This window comes from Ursus arctos, unplaced genomic scaffold (genome assembly GCF_023065955.2).
Source record: "Ursus arctos isolate Adak ecotype North America unplaced genomic scaffold, UrsArc2.0 scaffold_32, whole genome shotgun sequence".
Taxonomy (NCBI): domain Eukaryota; kingdom Metazoa; phylum Chordata; class Mammalia; order Carnivora; family Ursidae; genus Ursus; species Ursus arctos.
The window spans coordinates 30289452-30310412 of NW_026623008.1; the positions used below are offsets into that span (position 1 = coordinate 30289452).

A 20961-nucleotide genomic window follows, 5' to 3' on the forward strand; every position below is an offset into this window, starting at 1 on the left:
GATAGTGTAGATATAGTGAGGTTGAGGGAGAAAGGTATATATTTCTGACTGATGCAGTTGAATGGGTGGAGGTGTGATTGACTAAGATCCTAAGAAGGATGGAGGGAGAGCAGGTTTTGTGGCAAGAGACTGAGAGCTTAGTTTGGAATGTGCCATTCAGAAGATTCGCACCAGTTTACATTTCACATCTCTATATGAGACCTGTGTAAGGTTTGTATTCAGCGTTCTGATCTGTACAGATTTGAGTTTTAGAAAGATTATTCTGGTAGGAGGCTAGAGACCAGTTAGTCCAGGAGCTCTTTGAGTCAGCGGATCCCATCTGCACTGTTTCTGCTTTTGTGTTCCTAGTTCCTACGCAGGCAGAGTATTTGGCACATAGTAGGTACTCAGTAAGTAATGTTCAAAGAGCGAATGCTTATAGGTGAGATAGGTTTAAGTAGAGATTGATAGATTTGGGGAGTTCCCAGGGTAGATTCAACAGGGCTTGGATGTAAGATGGAAGAGATTTTTTCCTTCTTGACCCTTCCTGTTGAAGAGCTTTTCAACTGCTCCACGATGCTGGCAGGTCTCAATATGTGTAGCCATCAGTGTATCAATGTGTTTTTCTTTTGCTCAATATTTATTTGTTTAGAGCTCCACAGGTTAGAGATCAACAAGCTGTAATTATTATAATAGTAGCTTCAAGCTATCTGTAACTCTAGTTTCCTTCTCTCTACTGACTTCTCCAGCCCAGAACCCCCTAAGGCTAGCAGCTCTGGTGGTGGGGAAGTCGTAGCAGCAGAGGAAGTTTACAGCAGGGCAGCTGTAGCTGGTGTGTAGAAGCTGTCCAGTAGTTTGAATGTAAATAGGATTTACTTACATGCTTTCCATTTTACAAATGGAAACATAAGCCCTAGAGAGACCTGTCAGAACATATGCAACTAGTCAGTGTAAGCCCAGATTTCCTTGATCCTGGGCTGGTACTTACCACAGTCAAATTCTTGACAGAGCAACCAAATCCATATGCTTTTAAATTTTTCACTGATTGCATATTGCAGAGTGATCGTATGTTAGTTTTAATATTACTTAATGCTTCTGGAACTTGCTGTTCGGCGCCTGTGGAATATGTTCACTTAGCCATAACGGTGTTCCTGTGTTGTGCTAATTACTACCAGTTTATATTGCTTCTCTTTCCTGTTTGCTTTCAAAATAGTTGAGAATATTGCCTCTCAGAGTCTCTTTCCATTTTCAGCTTTGAAGGGGTATCTTCTGTTTCCTCCTTCGTTGCCCCGACCAATGCGTATTGAACAACTGTTTTATCTTTGCAAGTTTACCAGATTTAAGTAGGCTGGCCTTGTTTCCGCAATCCCAGGTACTGTGGAATCCAAGTGTGTCAGGTTGACAGTTTGGGGCCTTTCTGTGTGTTGAGAATGTATGTGTGGGCACAAAGGCAGGGCGGGGAGTACAGCAGAGAAGGGGAATAGGTGGGGGTTTAGATAGTATATTTTCAAGGAATATTTTCAGGGAGATCAAGGAATCTGCTTATAGAATTTCATGTTTTTTAGAAGATTTGGAATTGGATCCAGGGTAAATTTTTTCTTTCAGATATTCAGTCAGTCAATTTTAGTTCTGACATTTTAGAACTGGAACTCATATTCCTGTCTAAAAAAAAGCATTCTGTGGTGTTGCGTAGAGTGTTGGTATATGCATATTAATGAGTTAACCAGGCTTTACAGGGAAGGTGATGAACAGGAAATGCGTTTTGGAAATCTCATTCTATACCATGCTATTACATGTAGCTCTCTTATATTATTATCCCTCTGTATTCTGTGAGGTACACATTTTATAGATGATGAAACTAAGGCTTAGCGAGTTTAAGTATCTCTCTGAAGGTCACACAGCTAATTATTGATGGAGATAACATTCAAGCTTAAGCATTTTCTGGCTGCAAAAAATTGTACTTTTAATAACAACACCGTTTTCCCACATTTTCAGCCATATAAAGTAACTTTTGTTTTTTGTGTTTTCCTCTTCTCCAGTTTCATAATCTTTTATGGAGTGTGCAGTTATTGACTAATCAATCTAGTGGCTTAAAACTAAAGGAGGCTGAGTGTCTGAGCTAGAACTGTCACTATTTCACTGGGAAAAGGTGGTGGACAGATGTGGGAGTGGAGCAGAGGAGGCTTTCTGACTTTTCTTGAAAATATTGCCCGCATTTCTCTCCTGAGGCCTTGTTAGTGGCTCCAGAGTATCAGGTCTTGGCCTTGTATTCCTCAGAGGCAGAGGGACTTTACATGCTCTGTAATGGGAGCTGGAGGAATTCCACAGCTGTGACAGTGGCTTAGATGACTGAGAATCACCTTCTGTGGACTTAGGGCCTGGAAGCAAACAGTGTAACATTCCCCAGCTAACTTTTAGTTAGTGTTGTGGCTTCTGATTGTATTAGCAAACAAATATATTTTAACTATCGTGTTATGAGTTCGAATCTAGAGCAAAGAGAAAATGGTAAAGAAACATGAAATATTAGCTTTTGGTCCCATTTTTAATCCTATATAACTTAAATCTTACCTGTATTCCTTTATGAAAACTGTAGCCCGACGTAGACACACAACACCCTAACAAACCTCATTCATACCTGTTTAGGCCTTTCGTCTTGTTTTTATATAATTCCCCGCCACTGAAAGATGTGTTCTTCATCTGCGTGTATTTACTGTATGGCAGACCTACTCTGCAAATCCATTTAGGGATTTCAAGGGACTGAAGGTCTTTTTAGAAGATAAATCTGAGCCTATCAAGATAGCAGCGATGAGAAGGTATTGGGATAAAATTTCAGGCAGAGAACACCACCTGGTGATTATAGGGAAGATTTGAGCTTTCTGTATTTATAGTATTTGCCATAATATCAGAATATTTTTAAAAATTACATTTTTTTAATAATCGTGAATTCAGATTTCTAAGAATAATTTTCTGCCATACGAGTCTATCATTGTTTCATTAAAATGACTGTCAAAACCTGCAGACCAACCAAGTAATTGTGTCTGGCAGAATTGAAGTCTAGTTCCCTTGGCTCTTCCAACAGATCCTGCTTGTCTCTGTAAAAAATCATTTGGTGTCTTTTCACTGTTGCAACCTCTAACTTTGCTATCATGTTCATTTTACGTGGTAAATTTCTGCCTAGTGAAATGATGGAAAAGTAAGTATTAGTGATTTTTCAGTAATTTTTTTGGCAGATATCACATAAAAGCAAGTTGTTTTTTTCCTATATAAAAACTATGAAGAGGAGTTTGATGATTTTCCAGCGTGATTATTAGAATGAGTAAAGTTGGCAAGGGATGGGGAATTATGTAATAGTTTTTTATTAAAATATATACCTGACATTTCTTTTTTATTGCAATAAGCATCTTTGCTGTTTGACAATCTTGAATCGAGATCATTCTGTAGTTGGGTAAAGTAGGGACATCAGCTCAAGGGGAGAGGATCCTATTAAGTTAATCAGGATGCATATTTTATAGGCCTGGTGGGGAGGGGAAGATAAACAAAGTTTTAAATTTCAGGCTGAGGCTTGGGCTGGCATGGCAGGTCTGTATCTTTTTTCCTGGTAGGAAAACTGAATCCAGGCCCCACAATCATTGAAAAGTTTCTTGAGAGAAGGCTATTCATGCAAGATACTAAATACAGTGTGACATGACTTTGCACTGTTCTCCTGGGATATTTTTTTATATAAGTTAACAGTATTATAACATCTGTACTTTAGCAGTCATATCATCAGACACTGTAAAAAGCTACTCCATACACACATGCCCACATACTGTATAATTCCAATTACATGAAATATCCAGAATTGGCAAATCTATAGAGACAGAAAGAGATTTGTGGGCCTGGTGGGAAGGAATTGAGAGGAAATGGGGAGTGTCTTTAATGGGTTTGCGATTTCTTTTTGGAGGGATGAAATGTTTTGGAATTAAATAGTTGTAATGGTTGCACAGCTGAGTCAATATACTAAAACACAGTACTATACCCTTAAATTTAAACTAAACTTAAAAAAAAAAGCTCTGATGCATGAAGGAGTGAACAGAACCAATAAAAAAGGTGAATGTGGTAACAGTTCTCTCATTAATGTTCTAGCAGAAATGTTGTCTGATAATCTAAGTAGTCCAGCTTGGGCCTTGAATGTTGTTTTAATTTGCATTTTATTGCCCTGTTCCTGACCTTTACAGGGCCACGATGGGCCTCCTGGAACATTGGTGTGTTCATCTGCATTCGATGTGCTGGAATCCACAGGAATCTGGGGGTGCACATATCCAGGGTAAAATCAGTTAACCTCGACCAGTGGACTCAAGAACAGATTCAGGTACTTAATAGCCCGACAGTGAGTCAGCTGCTCCTGTATTTCCATGTAAGGATAGTTCCATATGAATTTCAGTCATATTGGGCACAAAGGTGAAGATAAAGAAAAATTTAGTTGTGAAACACTTATGTCAGAGTCTTATACCTTAATAGAGAAATTTTTACTCTTTCTATTTAAGATATAAGTTACTCTACCCATATTTTACCTCCTTCAAAACACAAAGTCTGTGGCCTAGGACCCCATGGATATACCCTCAAGGTATAAAGAGGGATCTTTGGATTATTTTCTAAGGCCCCTGGCATGTGCAGATCTAACATTTGTAGTTTTAGATAGTCACACACACACACACACACACACACACACACACACCCTCATCCTCCAACTTACAATTTTTTTTGCTAAAATATGTATGTGAATCTTGCTTGCCGTTCGGTTGGTGGGCTGGGAGCAAGACACTTAAGTTAGTGAGTCTAGCTGACTTAAGATCTGCACCTCTGCATGGCTTCAGTCTTCTCTAGTCTCTTCCCACATCAAAACTTTTAAAAGTAATTAAACATTTTTTTCTTTTCTTGGGGTGGGGTGGGAAGAAAGGATCCAAAGAAAACTGTTGCTAAAGTTGGTGGTGGAAATAAGAGGTTTTCTTAACCAGAGAAGGGCTTTAGAAATTACTTTATTTTATTTTATTTTTTTTAAAGATTTTATTTATTTATTTGACAGAGATAGAGACGGCCAGCGAGAGAGGGAACACAAGCAGGGGGAGTGGGAGAGGAAGAAGCAGGCTCATAGCGGAGGAGCCTGACGTGGGGCTCGATCCCATAACGCCGGGATCACGCCCTGAGCCAAAGGCAGACGTTTAACCGCTGTGCCACCCAGGCGCCCCTAGAAATTACTTTAGACTGCTTTCATAGATTCGCTAAAAGTCTAAAAGATTAGTTATATTTTTCATTTACACTTTACTATGTCTTATGAAGGAAATTACATGCCATGGAGGTATTTGGGATTTTGAAGATTTAAAAAATCCTGGGATTTGTCCCTCACAAGTATTAAGGAATCTATTTCAAAGGCCTAATGGGAAACACATTTCTTAATAATAAAGCTGAATAGATTAATTCATAGTATAAATTCAGAATTATAGTTATTGCTCAATAATTGCCTGCCTATTTAGGCACTGATTATTGCCTATCAAGTAGACATTTTAATTGGTAGTTATATGTCTTGGGCTTTCAAATGGGGTCTTGAATTATTACTGAATTAAATGTATCTTGTCAGACAAATTTTTCAATAAAAAGAACTAGGGGTGGAGGGTGGGAAGGACAACCATGGAGGCAAATAATTGGCAATAGAGTAGAGAGAATCGTGGACCGGAAATCAGAGTATGCACATAGATCTTGGTTCTGCCACTGTCAGGTTGATTCTTTAGTTGTAAAATGCTGCAGTTGGGTGAGAAGTTTTTCAGGTTTTTCCTCATCTGACATTCCATGTTTCCACATCTCTTTGATTTCAGTGCATGCAAGAGATGGGGAATGGAAAGGCAAACCGACTTTATGAAGCCTACCTTCCTGAGACTTTTCGGCGACCTCAAATAGACCCGTATCTTTTCTGGAGCAACTTAGAAGGCTGACTGGTATTTTGGTGCTTTGGGAGAGTCACACAAGACTCAAGCCCCTTCGTCTGACCAGGCCATCTCTATGTGGTTTAGTCAAAGTCTTGCTTTTCTCTCTCCTGCCACCACCACACACAAAAAGCAAACATACTTTCTAGTATCGGAATGGTGCCGTCAATGGGGAAGACTTATTTGGGAATTAAGACTGCAGTGTTTCACTGAATTCTCTCACTGTGCTGTATTGAATCAGCAAAACTACCCTTCATTTTTAATGCCTTTTCTATGTCCTATGTGAAAGAATGAACTGTTACTGACCAGTTAATCAGTAACTTTCTTCCCCCATCCCCTCAACAGGGATAAGCACCCTACTCACAAAACCAAACTCCCTAAAGGCAGTGCTTCTCAAAATGTGGTTTGTAGACTGTCTTGTTAGAATTTGCTTTTTGTTGGGTGCAGGTGGAACCTGTTAAAATGCAGATTTGGGGCCCTGATCAGAGACACTGATCAGAATCTGGTAGTGGGGCACAAGGGCTTATAGTTTTAAGGGGCACTAAGGTACCTCTGTTTAAGGCTTTTGACCCAAGGGCTTTAAAATAGATAATTGACTGCTTTACCTGTATTCTAGAAGACCCACAACTTCCTCTGATGTCATATGAAGATTAATCCCATTTGCTGCCATCATTATCCTGAAGGAAAATCATAGGGAATTGTGATTCCCTGCAGTAACCGTGAAGGAAGCATTTTAAGGTTTTGTGAAGAAATAGGAGCCATGTGGAGAAACCAGGCAGGAGGGAGAGAGGAGAACAGCATTCCATGGAATACAGATCGACCTCCTAGAGTCATATTATGGGAAAGATTTGTTTGATTTATCCTTAATAAGCTTTTTGCAGAGCTGTCGAGGGATTTATTCGAGATAAATATGAGAAGAAGAAATACATGGACCGAAGCTTGGACATCAATGCCTTTAGGGTTGGTTATAAATCTTTAAAGCTTTGTTCAAAATGAGTAATTTGCTTACAAATCAGGTCAGGGAAGAATGTGAGAAGAGCTACTGAAATACTCCAAAACCATAAAAACAAGTAGTAAAAAGCCAATTATTGAATCAAGGTCACGAGATATCATGGAGCAGACTTTCATGTCAGGGACAGACAGGGCAAACCATCAGTGAGTTCTTTGCCTTAATCTGTATTTAGGTGTTAGTGATTCCCAGTTCCAAATTATTTCTTCAAATGGACATGTTGGGCATACTAGATCAAACAAGAATGTGTGTGTGTATGTATGTGTATAAATGTGTGTGTATATATGTATTTTTTTCTGTAAATGAAGTCAACAAAATTAATTAAATCACCAAAGTTATCTTCAGTTTGACCAGTGTGTATTTCCAGTGTGTTGATGGACACAGTGGAACCCTGTTCCTGAGAAGGGTTTTAGAAGGAGACTACCAGTCGCCAAGCTCACTTTCCATCCTAGGCATGTGGTTAGAATCTGGAAGACAGTGTAGCTAGGACAAGTATAACATACAGGAGGAAATACAAAAGGTTTCTGGAAGAAGATAAGGCGCCTGACTAATGACAACTGAGGAGTAACCAGTATGACAACCTAAAAGAGCCTTTGTTAAATTCTATAGTAAATTTGCTTAGGAATAATTGACTATTTCTTTAGCTACAGAAGTATAGAGATGGGATTCTCCAGCTCTAGCATGAGCCCTATCTATCTATCTGTCTATCTGCCTATCTATCTATCTATCTATCTATCTATCTATCATCTATCTAGTTTTGTATTTGAACAGAGGATATACAGGGCTCTAAGTCTTTCCAGGTAATTTAAAGTCAAACTCATTGGAATCTGCTCCAGATTGATCTTTTGGGCTTGTGTGAAAAGGGGCATCAACTGGTAGGTGAGTTTCAATGTAGGAAGTAAGTGCAAGGTAATACATTTAGTTAGGTAAAGGTAATTCCTTCTCAGCTTAGTGTGAAGGACTCTTATTTTATAGTCATCCACAGAATTTGTCCTAACTGTTCCACGAAAGAATCAACCCAGTGTATAGCCACAGCTTGGATGGCATCACCAAAAAGAGTTTGGAACCAAAGCACACACATTTCCTTTGATTTGTAGAAAACTGTGGTCGGTCTGCTTAGCTCTGTTCATTGTACCAAAAGATATGAAATCAGATGAGGTCAGGAAAAGAGTATGTGAGATAATCGAGAAGATGGGGGAGGAGGGAAGAGTTGCCATATGAAGATAGTGTTCATTCATAATTATGTTGCTAGTTGTACTGTACCCATGTTAAAACAGCCTGTTTTACTCACTGAGTGTTTTCACTTAGAAAAGAAATACCTCCTGTTTACCAAAAAGCTATTCCAAGAATTTTTATTTGATGTACTTAGTTTTTAAAAATATATTTGTGAAGATTTAAATGCCAAGAGTTAATATTTGCTAAGTGAAGACAGTTACTATCAAATTGAAAAAAAGTGGTTAGAGTATGATTTTTAAATGGACAGATAAAGCGTTTTTCACTTCAAGAAATAAAGTGTTCTGTATTAAAGCATTACATCATGAATGAAGCAGACATAGCCACATGTGTTCCTTGTGATTATAACATCATATTACAGATAATATGAAAATTAAAGTGGAAAATCCATGCCTACCTTTATCATCTTTACCAGTGATGATCACCTGGGTGTGTTCCTTCTTTTTTTTTTTTTTTTTAAGATTTTATTTATTTATTTGACAGAGATAGAGACAGCCAGCGAGAGAGGGAACACAAGCAGGGGGAGTGGGAGAGGAAGAAGCAGGCTCATAGCGGAGGAGCCTGATGTGGGGCTCGATCCCATAACGCCGGGATCACGCCCTGAGCCGAAGGCAGATGCTTAACCGCTATGCCACCCAGGCGCCCCAGTTCCTTCTTTTTTATAGTTACTTTTAGGGGCATAATTATAATAGTTATCTAGATTGTCTACTGTTTTCATTCAATTTAGCATATTATGTATTTTTATGTTACTTATATAATGTTCATAACTTAATTGTTGCATCCTTCAGCGAGTAACTAGATCACAGTATATTTTACCATTCTCCTTCTGTGGAGGAGACAATATAAAAGACAAGAAACGTTGTTTAAATTTTTCTTCAGCATAAATAATTCTGGGATGAACTGTGCGTGAAGTTATATTTCCATATTTTGGATTATTAAGATACATTTTTGATGTGCTTTTTTATTTTATTCAGGCAGCTCATTCAGGACACCCTAAAAGGGATACTTTAATCCTTTCACTCTCTTTTCTTTTTTTTTTTTTTTTGCCTTATTTCCTTAATTTTTTGTTTTCCTAATCTTTAAGCTTGAAATTACAGTTTATTTTCTGATTTTAAAAAAAGGAGATAAAGATTGAGAGGACTTATGATTGAATTTAAAATCACAAAGGATGTATGTCAAGTAAGATGAGCCTGAATTTATTTACTGGTGTACCAAGATGAGGGGGCCCCTCAAAGCATGAGCAAATTAAACTTGGGTCACAAAGGGGCAGCAAACTGGTGAAACGTTTTTAACCTCTACAGGTGGTTGGGACTCACATTTCAGGAGTCATAGGTGAGGTAGAACGAGGAGGTACTTAATGATACATGAACAATGCCTCTTACAGCATTGAGGCTGATGTGGAAGAGGCCAGCTCTCGTGCCCCGTACAGAGAAACCCCCAAGTTTGTCAGACTCCTGCATCAGATGCAATAGGAATTTTTTGTGTCCTTTTTGCACATTTGGAATTGTAATTTGTCGAACTGTTAGTCACCGTGGGGCCTGTGTTCTTTTTCTGGTTTTGTTTAATCATTATAGAAAGAAAAAGATGACAAGTGGAAAAGAGGAAGTGAACCAGCTCCAGAGAAAAAGATGGAACCTGTAGTTTTTGAGAAAGTTAAAATGGTAAGTGGGAGAGTCTTTGCACTGGGTGGGTGGTCTAGGGTGTGTTTATATGCAGAGGGGAGGGGTAGGAGGCCTTCCGGTGGGTAGGGTGGGGTTGCTAGAATATTGCGCCGTTTTATCTGGGGCCAAAGAGTTCCACATTTAGGTTAGATTGCCTGCTGCCATTTCTGATGCTTTCCCATTGCCTTATGGTTGCCTAATCTGCTCTGTGACACTTCTCTTTGGGGCCAGTTGGGAGTTTGGGAGCTGCATCTGTCCCATCTGAGCAAGAGGCACGTTCCATGCCAGAATGCCATGACTGGGAGATACCCCCTGGGCAGATGCTACATGCATCCTCTCTCATTAGACGCTCTCCACCTCGTTTTCCTGTTACGGTGAAGAGCAGTCCAGAAGCCGTTTAATCCTTCCTGTATTCTTGCTCTGTCATCTTGAAGTAGACACCTTTCTTTCTTCACAGGATATTGTGGCTGTAGTAGTAGATACTCTAATATAAGAGCTTGGAATCTTGGGAGAGAGGACCTTTTACTATTTGCTTAAGGAAGAGTCTTTGATTATCATTCTGAATCCACTGTCTGCAGAACACAGTCATTAATGATACTGGCAGAGTGAATTAGGTGATCTTTAAACTGATCTCCCTTTTGGTATTAAAGTTTTTCTAACCACTGGGAGATTTGTTGGCTCTCAGCTCTTATACCATCAGACACCTACCTTTATTCGTGGCTTTTCCTGGGACCAAAAACCTATTTTTGTTGGCTCTCCTGCTCTGTGGTTGTCTTGGTTTCAGAAAGCCAAACAAGCGAGACGGTATCTTTTTTACTTTAGGTTTGGTTTATGCACTTGTGCTTCCTGACTTGGTTCTTTCACCTGACACTTCCTGTTTCTTTCTTTGGTAACTCTTTGAATAACAGCAGCCGTACCACAAGAACACCTGTGGCTTTACAGAGACGAGGGGGGAAAAGCGTTAAAAAACATCTGCTTATTTCTTTCTTTAACATATTTTCACCTTAGCCACAGAAAAAAGAAGATCCACAGCTACCTCGGAAAAGCTCCCCGAAATCCTCAGCCCCTGTCATGGATTTGTTGGGCCTTGGTAAGAGTCAGACTTTTCCACTCCCATAAACGTATACATTATGACGAATTCTCTGTCACCCTGGGAAGATAGGTAGTGAGGGGATTCTTCAGTTTGTGTCTTCATCAGTAAGATGGTTCTCTCATGTTTTGCTGTTGTTTCACATCTGAGCCGTCATTCTAAGAAGCGTTTACACGTCTCAGAACGACAGTATAGTGTAGTGGTTTGGAGTCAGAGTCGCATCTCTGCCATTTACTATCTACATAAACTACCCTGGGTAGTTTACTTAACCTCTGAACATTGCTTTCCTAATCTGTGTCATAAGAATGATAACTGTCTCTACTCCAAAAGTGTTGTTGGGAGGATTCAATGAGATAGTTCCTCTCAAGCTCTTAGCCCCTTGCCTGGCACAAACTAAGCATTCAGTAAGTGTTAGCAAGTTTCACCAAACCAGCACCCATGAGCCATGCGCAGTCCCTCTCATTTTTTAGGTGCAGCCTGTTTCTGAGATGGCCTATTAACCTTGTGGTTATTTTTCTCCAAACCTTTGAAACCCTGAACTAGTGGTTCTGCCCCTTTCTTTTTTTTTTTTAAATAACATTTTTTTTTAAAAGATTTTATTTATTTATTCGACAGAGATAGAGACAGCCAGCGAGAGAGGGAACACAAGCAGGGGGAGTGGGAGAGGAAGAAGCAGGCTCCTAGCAGAGGAGCCTGACGTGGGGCTCGATCCCATAACGCCGGGATCACGCCCTGAGCCAAAGGCAGACGCTTAACCGCTGTGCCACCCAGGCGCCCCAGGTTCTGCCCCTTTCAGAAATGGAACGTGTTCTTTACTTTCACAGATCTCATGGCTGTACTTTGGTTTCAGTGCATTTCTGCTGATTTAGGTTATTGGCTATTTAGGTTTATAATTTCTATACCTTCCGTTTATCCCTGAAAAAGAGATAAAAGTTACACAGCTGTACCCCTCAAATAGCCAGAAGGGAGCCAGCCAGCCCGTTTGCTAGGCCTGGGCTTCTGCTGCCCTGTCCCCAATAGCTGGGCCCCAGCCTTCTCCAGCGTGCTCCTGGGAAGCTGAGGTGAGGCCTTTTGTGAGATGCCCCATCCAGGCTCGATGGTTTCCGAAGCCGGGATTTCCAGGTCCCTGATTGGAGCCTCTAGGTTTTTTCTGCTTTGTGTCTAGAATAGAAGGAGGGCACGGGCTTCATGAGCAGTGCTGCAGTTGAGCTTCGCTCTCTCTTTCCAGATGCTCCTGTGTCCTGCTCCATTGCAAATAGTAAGACCAGCAATACCCTAGAGAAGGATTTAGATCTTTTGGCTTCTGTTCCATCCCCCTCTTCTTCAGTTTCCAGAAAGGTGAGTCATGTGGGTGCCTTAGAATTAAAGAACATTCTGAAAGAATAATTTTGATAATATGGAACCAAGTCATACTTCCTTGCTGGAATTGGACTTTGGTTTTCTTAATTCTTGATTCTTCCCTTAACCCTGTGTCATCTCTGTTACAGCCTAGGTTTTTTTTTTTTTTTTAAGATTTTATTTATTTATTCGACAGAGATAGAGACAGCCAGCAGAGAGGGAACACAAGCAGGGGGAGTGGGAGAGGAAGAAGCAGGCTCATAGCGGAGGAGCCTGATGTGGGGCTCGATCCCATAACGCCGGGATCACGCCCTGAGCGGAAGGCAGACGCTTAACTGCTGTGCCACCCAGGCGCCCCACAGCCTAGGTTTACCATTCATTCCATTTTGTCTCGTGCCCCAAAAAAGTGGGTCCTTTGAGTGGGCTTCTGTTGAAGATGTGTTACATCGTAAAGGCTGATACTTTAGGTCAGCTCCCCAGCATGAGGGTTACTGCCAGAGAATTTGGAGGTGTGAGAGACTTGAAACTGTTAATGGCTACCATTCGTCGAATACCTGCTTATGACCGGGCAGAGTGCTACGTGATTTTGTATATCCATTTGCATATTTCTTTTACAACTTAAAATATATACCACAGCCATGCAAAATGGGTATTTTATAGATGAGGAAACATTAATTCAGAAGAGTTACGACTAGCCTCTCGTTAGCAGCTAGTAAATGGCTGCGCTGGGATCTAAACTCAGTTCTCTGTGGCTGCATCATTTGTAGGTTGTTTTTGTTTGTTTTCACCAAATCACATTGTTCAACTGTAGAACAAAGAGTTGTACCACAGCTTAACTATCAGGCGTTTTCAGATATTTGTGTGGTAGAAATGTCAGGAAGCTGTTAACTTGCCCATGGATTCTTATTGCAGATGTTAGAAGCAGCAGAGAAATGAGGGCGGTCCTTACCGAACCTCTATGAGGACCATTCCAATTCTCCCCTCTCCCTCTGCCCTCTTTGCCCTAAGGTTGTAGGTTCCATGCCAACTGCAGGGAGTGCCGGCTCTGTTCCTGAAAACCTGAACCTGTTTCCAGAGCCAGGGAGCAAATCAGAAGAAACAGGCAAGAAACAGCTCTCTAAAGACTCCATCCTTTCACTGTATGGATCTCAGACACCTCAAATGCCTGCCCAAGGTAGATTTCACGGGGATGGTGGCATTATGCCAGATAGAGACATGAGGACTTACATGCAGGAATCATTTGTTGTAATAGGGGGCTGTTGCTTTGGGGGCCAGGACATTATACCCCAAATAGGCCTGAACATGACATTTCTTGTAAAGCTACACAAAGTGTCAGCAGATAGATATTAATGTAACTCAGAGCCATACTTTTGTGGTGTCTGGTGTCACAGCTCTGTAAAGTCTGACTCAGGGTCTGGAGCTGGACCCTGAAAGGAAAATGGCTAGGTCAGCAGTCCACTGGTAAGCCATTGCAAGTCTTGTAGGGAATCTAACTATTCTGCTGTGTAAAAGAGCCTTCTGAGTTGAGTAGAAATGCTACTGAGAAATTTTAGCTGGAAAGGAGTAGCCAGTGAGAGTTTGGACTGACTTTGTATACTTTCCTCAAAACAGTTCTCTGTTTATGTTTTCTTGGCAGCAATGTTCATGGCTCCAGCTCAGATGGCATATCCCACAGCCTACCCCAGCTTCCCTGGGGTCACACCTCCTAACAGCATAATGGGGAGCATGATGCCCCCACCAGTAGGCATGGTAGCTCAGCCAGGAGCTTCTGGGATGGTTGCCCCCATGGCCATGCCTGCAGGCTATATGGGTGGCATGCAGGCTTCAATGATGGGTGTGCCAAATGGAATGATGACCACCCAGCAGGCTGGCTACATGGCAGGCATGGCCGCTGTGCCCCAGACTATGTATGGGGTTCAGCCAGCTCAGCAGCTGCAGTGGAACCTTACTCAGGTAAGCTACCCCATTTTCCTTGGGACAAGAGTTTCGAGCCTTCCTCAAGGCTGTCTCACGTCATCTCTCCCTTGTCCTTTGAACCCTTACAGTATAAATGAGGTAATGCAGAGACATTCTTAGGTTTGCCAACCCCCCTCCCCCTTTTTTTCTGGAAGGTCTACCTGTCAGACTTTCTGAGGAGCTCTGGGTTACTGTAGAATGAGGGTAATTGCCTCAATCTAAATTTCTCCACACGTTCCTCAAAACAAAAACAATCTATACAGGTAAATAAGGAGTGCAAATAAAACCACTCATAACCCATGACTGCCCCATCTAGTAGACAGAATGCTGCAAACTTCAAATTACATGGCAGGAAAACCCGATATCCAGCAAGGCCAGCGTCAGAGGGACTATGTGGACAGAGGAGAGGGAGCAGGGGGCTGGAGGTAACAGAACACAGACAAAATTCTCCCCCTGGAAAGAAGACCTATGCTGATTAGAGGCATGATAGAAGAGGTCGGAGACTTGGCAATTAGAACTCTGGTTATGTGGAGAATTGAAAATGAGGGCCTTGAAATGTATAGGCTTAAAGATGGTCGCTCTGGAAAAGCATTGCTTCTGGGGTAATAGGGATAACTTAGAGTCTTAAACAGGCTCCACGCGTAGCCAGGTGAGGAGCCGGAGATCATGACCTCAGCTGAAACCAAAAGCCTGATGTTTACCGACTAAGCCACCCAGGCGCCCCCCTATGGGGCTGACTTAGAAGGAAGAGGTGCCCTCTGGGGACCTGGTAGTGAAGGGAAAGTAAGAAATGAGAAGTGAAAGAAGGGAATCACAAAATAAGATAAACCATCCTCTCCCCTCCTTCCAAATAATCTTTTCACTATGCCAACAGAAGAGGGTGCTCTTGAACTAAGAAATCTAGTAAGCCTCCCCAAACCTTCACACCCGTCTGTTTTTCCGATTCAGAAAAATAAGGCGCTACAAAATAAATAAAGTGGCAGGTAACATTTATACAGAACTGCTGTGAGAAGAAAATAGAAAATGAAAATTGAAACATATCAAGAAATGAAAATTCTCCCCCCCCAAAAACTGCCACGAACGGAAGAAAACTGTTACACAAACCACCAACCTGATTGGAATGTCCTTTAACACTTAAAGACAAAACAGTTGGGTCAGAAATTTAAAAACTTAGGACCAAAATGGACAAAAAACTGGAAGTTATGGAATGAAACTTTACTGAATTCAGGAAAGAAATGGAAAAAAGAAACAATTATCTTAGAAATTAAAGTCTGAATTACAAATTAGCCAAAAGAAAACAGATTCAACTGAAAATATATTTGGTATTGAAGAAAGGTATGACACAGGTCAGAGAATGGAAACTAAATATAGGAAACAGAAAAATAAATCCAAGACAAGGTAATACAGAAATTAAGCAAAGAAGGCCTAACATGAATATATTTGGAGATGACCAAAGAAGAAAAACAAAATAGTGGAGCAGAATTAATATATATATATCTATAATACAAGAAAATTTCCTATAAATGAAAGATTTGAATATAATATTGAAAGAGCCCACTGTGTTTGGAAAAGTTGACCCAGCGTGGTCAACTCTAACATATATCGCAGTGAACTTCTAGATTTTATGGAACAAGAAAAATTCTCAGGGCTCCAACTGTCTGCCTACCTCCCATTCCCCCAGATCTTCCATTTAGAAAAAAGAACACCCAGGTTGACATTAGACTTCTAACAGCAACATTAAAAAAACAGCAATGGGAGTAGTATTTTATAGCCAGACAAGCCATCCTTCAAGGATTGAGGCTATTTTAAAAAATCTTAAATATGCAAGAAATCAGAGAATATCAGACTAACACGTCTTTCTTGTGGAATGTACCAGAAGATAAGCTTCATCCATCTAAGAGATGACTGGGGACATTTTGGCAAAAGGACTGATGGTGATTAAATGTTGAGAATCTAAGACTAAAACTAAGGTAATGACAAGGATAGAAAAATAGATGTTATGTTCAGAGCAAACTGATAACAGAAGGAGAAAAAAAAGAGGAGGAGAAGATAAAAAGGAGGAGGTAGGATAAATTGATTGTTGCATAGGAAACAGGTGGAAGTTTAAGGATGTAATAAGCTGACATGCCAATGGTAGAAGCTCGAGTACAGAACAAAGGAAACAAAAGACAGAAATTATTAGTGTAAAGGTAACCACTAGAACAAAAAATGAAGCTTTATAAATACCAAATGAATATTTTACAACAAAATGGAAAACATAGACTAGGGAGTACAGCAAATATAACAAACACAGTAAAAATGTAACGTGGTAGAATTAAGACTAAACACCAGTCATATCAACAGGTAGCTCTTCTATGAAAAGAAATGATGTTTAAATTGGCTCACAAAGCAATGCCCAATTTTATACTAGATACAAAAATATCCAGCTGAAACAAAGTGATTCAAAGTCTGAACACAAAGAGATGGGCGAAAAGTATTGTTGGAGCGGTGTGTGCTTGCGCACACGGATGCGTGCACACTCTTTCTCAGGTTTGGGTGACGATGTTCACCTGCTGTATAAAAACTCTTTTCATGTTCTCCTTTCTCTGTAGTCTGGAATAGTTTAGGTCTTTGGAGATTGGGTAGAATTCCCATGTGCAGTTGTACAGGCCTTTTGCTTTTTTGTGTAGTAATTCTTTGATGGCATTCTCTGTTCTATGAAAGTCAGCTTTGGAAAACTCTATTTACCTAAATTAGCTAATTCATCTTGGGTTTCAAATTCATTTATCAAAGGTTAAACCAAACAGTCTGTCTCATGATTTTTTTAAAGTTTCCTGTTTCAATGATTATTTCTCCCTTGTCGTGTCTTATTTTGTATGTTTGTGGTTTCCTTCCCCCTTGCCCCTTCTTCCAGTTAGGTTAACTAGTGGTCTATTTTGTTGGTTATACATACACATATATTAAAAAACCACAGGATTTTGTTTTATTTATTCTACGTTTTTTCTTTGTTTTTTACCTCAATTTCTGGTTTATCTTTATTATTTCCTTTTATATGCTGCCTTTTGACTTACTTTGATCTTCTTTTTCTGGCTTTCATAGTTGGGAGTTTAATTCGCTATTTTCAGTCCTTCTTGTTTATTTGTATAAGTAATGAAGTGCTGTGAAATGTTGAGAACATGTCAGAAGCACACATGAGCCAACTTGTGGAGGCCCCCACTGTCCAAATATGGGAGCATCAACAGGAATGACACTGGCGGGTTATAAAACTAAAGGAGGAGAAATCCATGAGTCCGTAGTGATATTTTTTTGAAATGGGTGTGGGTAAGAGGGAGGGAAAGCCTTTTTTATAGAAGAATGGCAGCTAGTAATTGTAGAAAGAACAGGATAGTCACATATTCTCAAAGAAATAACCTTTAGATTACTTACTAATTACAATGAAGAAAAAAAACCATGGTAGCTACTACCCTAGCTGAGTGCTGAAACATAAGATTACCAACAGTGGGACCAGCGAACATCACGTGCTTCCTGGTATCTTGTATTGAAAAGGACATGATATCACTTCCATAGAATTCTTGCCAAAAATGGTTAACTTGGATCCAATCATGAGAAAATGTGAGGTAAATCCAAACTGAAGGATTTTCTGCAAAATAACTGGCCTGGATTCCAAAAACAATGTCAGAAAAGAAAATGTGGTAGAGGAGCTGTTCTATATTAAAGGAGACTAAAGAGATATGAAAAATGAAATGTAACCTACATTATTGTATTCATACTAAATTTCTGGTATTGTGGGTCTAGGAAAGTGTTCTTTCTTATGAGATGCCTCCTGACTTACTAAGAGGTGAAATGTCAGGACATCTTCAATTTTCAGTGCTCTTCAAAAATTTACATATATATATGTACAAAGGTCCCTTACAAGATATATAGATCTCAGAGAGAAAATGGGGCAAGGTGTTAACAATTGTGAATTTAAGGAAGGATATATGGATTCTATTATACTGTTCTTTCAACTCTTCTATAAGCTAGAGGTTTTCTTTAAAAAAGTTGGTGGGAGAAAAGTAGCCTTTCTCCTCAAGAAAAAGAACTTACACAGAAATGTACCGGGCTTGGGAGATTTAAGGCATTTTTCTTGATAAATAGTTTACTCTCTTCACTGCCAGAGGCCAGTCTTTCAATCTCATTCATAAAGAGGCCCCAGCCCCACCCAGACCTTATTCTACTGGTTCTTTTCTCCCAGCAACTTCCCCTGTCACACACTGAAGACCCATTGGTCTTTTTTCTTTTTCTTTTCTTTCTTTCTTTCTTTCTTTCTTTCTTTCTTTCTTTCTTTCTTTCTTTCTTTCTTTCTTTTTCTTTCTTTCTCTCTTTCTCTCTTTCTCTCTTTCTTTCTTCTTTCCTTTGTTCATTCCGAACAGTCCAGTTTCTTTTCCCTGTTCTCTCTGCTTGAGCGTACTTTCACTGGCACTGACAGTAATAACTCTGCTGGAGATAAGACAGGAGCGCTGCTGTGGGGGCTCGTCTGCATACTCTCAGGGCTGGCAAGTTAACAATAGGCCCCTTCTTTTTAGGATGAGAGACTAGAAAGGAAAAAGAGAATAACGTCTCATGCTGCTTTTACGTTGACTAGCTCCAGGACTCCTTTCCCTCCCTGAGCATTAGTCTCTGTCCACATCTCCCTTCTGAGAAGTCCTTCATTTACATGGTCTGGAGCCCTCAAAATGATCTATTAAGGTTCAAGGCAGATCTGTACCCTAACAGTTTCCCTTTGTCCTATCCAACCCCTCCCCGCAGACGGAAGGACTCCTACCCTGCCTTTTTGCGGTAATTGGCAGCATGCCCACAGCCTGGTCTGAAAGTCTCCTCTCTCCCTTTCAGATGACCCAGCAGATGGCTGGGATGAACTTCTGTGGAGCCCATGGCATGCTGAGCTATGGACAGTCGATGAGCGGCGGAAATGGACAGGCAGCAAATCAGACTCTCAGCCCTCAGATGTGGAAATAAAACCAGAACACCTGTATGGCTACCACTCTCCTCAGCCCTCTCTCTCCCAGTTTTTCCTCTTTCCCCAACTGCCCCATCCCATCCCCTTTTCCTACCTCTGTTTGGTTTAGAAATTGCTCAATTTGTTGTTTGGGGTTTGGCATTCTGCCCAGCCCAGCCACTTCCCGGACACGCAGACCTCTCTGTTGCTTTATGTTGTACATGTCCCCTAGCCATCCCGACTTCCTCTGCAGCCTCAACCCCACTCCTCTCCCGGCACCAGCACCTTAGGAACTGTTAGCAGAAGGCACTTAAACTGTGGGAGAAAGGTACACACCTTGAGTACCTTTCCCCTGAGGTTAAACCTCCTATCAAACTCTCAGAAAGGTCTGGAGGTGTTGTCTTTTAGGCAAAGAGAGGAGGGTTTAGAGGTACTTCCGTATGTGTTGCTAAGCTGTTTCTACATGTTTAAATTTTTGGTTGAGAGGGAGGCACCATGGTCCCATAGTTTATGGGAATGAAGAAAGTACTGAAATCAAATTAAATACTCCTTGGGTCTTAGATCCGGTTGGCCCTAGCCCTGGGCTGAGGCAAACCCCCTCCCATGAGGATGAGCAAAAATATTACTCTACTTTGCCCTGAATTGCTTTCTGGACCTGAGGCTTCAGGACTCATCGCTTCCATCAGCCTTTATTAGCACCAAAGACTTTGTGAAGGTCCCACACAAGAACACACACCCTGCCCCGCCTCCATCCAACCTGCAGTGGGATCTGGCTCTATGGCTGGAGGACCAGCCCCTCCAGTGGGAATGCAGAGCTTAATGTGTGTACTGTGTGTGTGTGTGTGTGTGTGTGTGTATTTCACCTCCCACTCTTTCCCCATCTGCTCTCGGTGTTTTTGTTTTTGTTTTTGTTTTAGGTTTACACAGAGAGGAGTTAATTTATCAACAGCCTAAAACTGTTGCCACTTTTTCGTATAGTTTAAAAAAAAAATTGTAGTCTTACGCATAGCTCCCTTCCTCCTCCCCCCTCTCCCAGTCGGCCAGTCACTCTTTCATGCCTGTGTATCCCAGGCTGCTCTGTGTCCCCACCTTCTCCAGGTGTGTGAGGCAGAGAGCCTGGACAGCTTTCCTGTCAGTCATTGTTCACCCTACTTGAAAATTAAAACAAGAAAACTTTGCTTAAAAGATTTCGCCTGTGGGAACCACAATTCCTGGTTGCCTTTCTCCTGTGTATGTGTAAATTCCTTAATAAATATTTCAGGGAAGGACCCTTTGCTTGGCTGTTACTCTGTATCACTCATGGAGGAGGGTGAGTTGCATCTCGGTTTTCTGCTTTTCTGGCACAGTTCCTCCACTTCCTGTATTTAAAAAAAATGTATACTGGGGATGCCCAAGGACCAGGCCCAGGCTTAGGCGGTCAGAGAGGGGACCTTTGTCCTTTGTGCAGTGGTGTCTGGAGTTGTGAGCTGAGGGAACTGTGGCTAGAGCCACAGAACATCAAAACTAGCTGTCCTTTTCTCCCCCACCAGATAGAGAAGCTGAGACTGACCTCCCTCCCTCCCTTCCTTCTTTCCTTTGAGTACACCTTTTAAATACTTCCAGAGGTAAATGAGAGGATAGTGTAGTGGCCAAGACATTAAGCTCTGGATCAGGCTGCCAATATCCAGGTTCCTTCCCAGGCAAGCTACTGAACCCTTGAGTCTCGGGGTAAAATGGAGCTAATGGTCATATTTAAGGTCAAATGACCAATTCCTGTGGTACGTTCTGCACCGTATTGG

General features: G+C 41.0%; 1 protein-coding gene across 1 annotated transcript in view; it reads left to right on the forward strand.

Annotated features, from left to right (window-relative positions):
* SMAP2 (small ArfGAP2) overlaps positions 1 to 20451 on the forward strand; it is a 46715-nt gene extending 26264 nt beyond the window's left edge. The window contains exons 2-10 of the mRNA XM_026516562.4: positions 4197 to 4330; positions 5832 to 5917; positions 6821 to 6899; positions 9756 to 9842; positions 10851 to 10932; positions 12161 to 12270; positions 13279 to 13444; positions 13907 to 14223; positions 19078 to 20451. Of these exons, the coding sequence (XP_026372347.1) occupies positions 4197 to 4330; positions 5832 to 5917; positions 6821 to 6899; positions 9756 to 9842; positions 10851 to 10932; positions 12161 to 12270; positions 13279 to 13444; positions 13907 to 14223; positions 19078 to 19203 (1187 nt within the window). The 3' untranslated portion in view covers positions 19204 to 20451. The remainder of the gene's footprint in view (positions 1 to 4196; positions 4331 to 5831; positions 5918 to 6820; positions 6900 to 9755; positions 9843 to 10850; positions 10933 to 12160; positions 12271 to 13278; positions 13445 to 13906; positions 14224 to 19077) is intronic.
* The last annotated feature ends 510 nt before the right edge of the window (positions 20452 to 20961 follow it).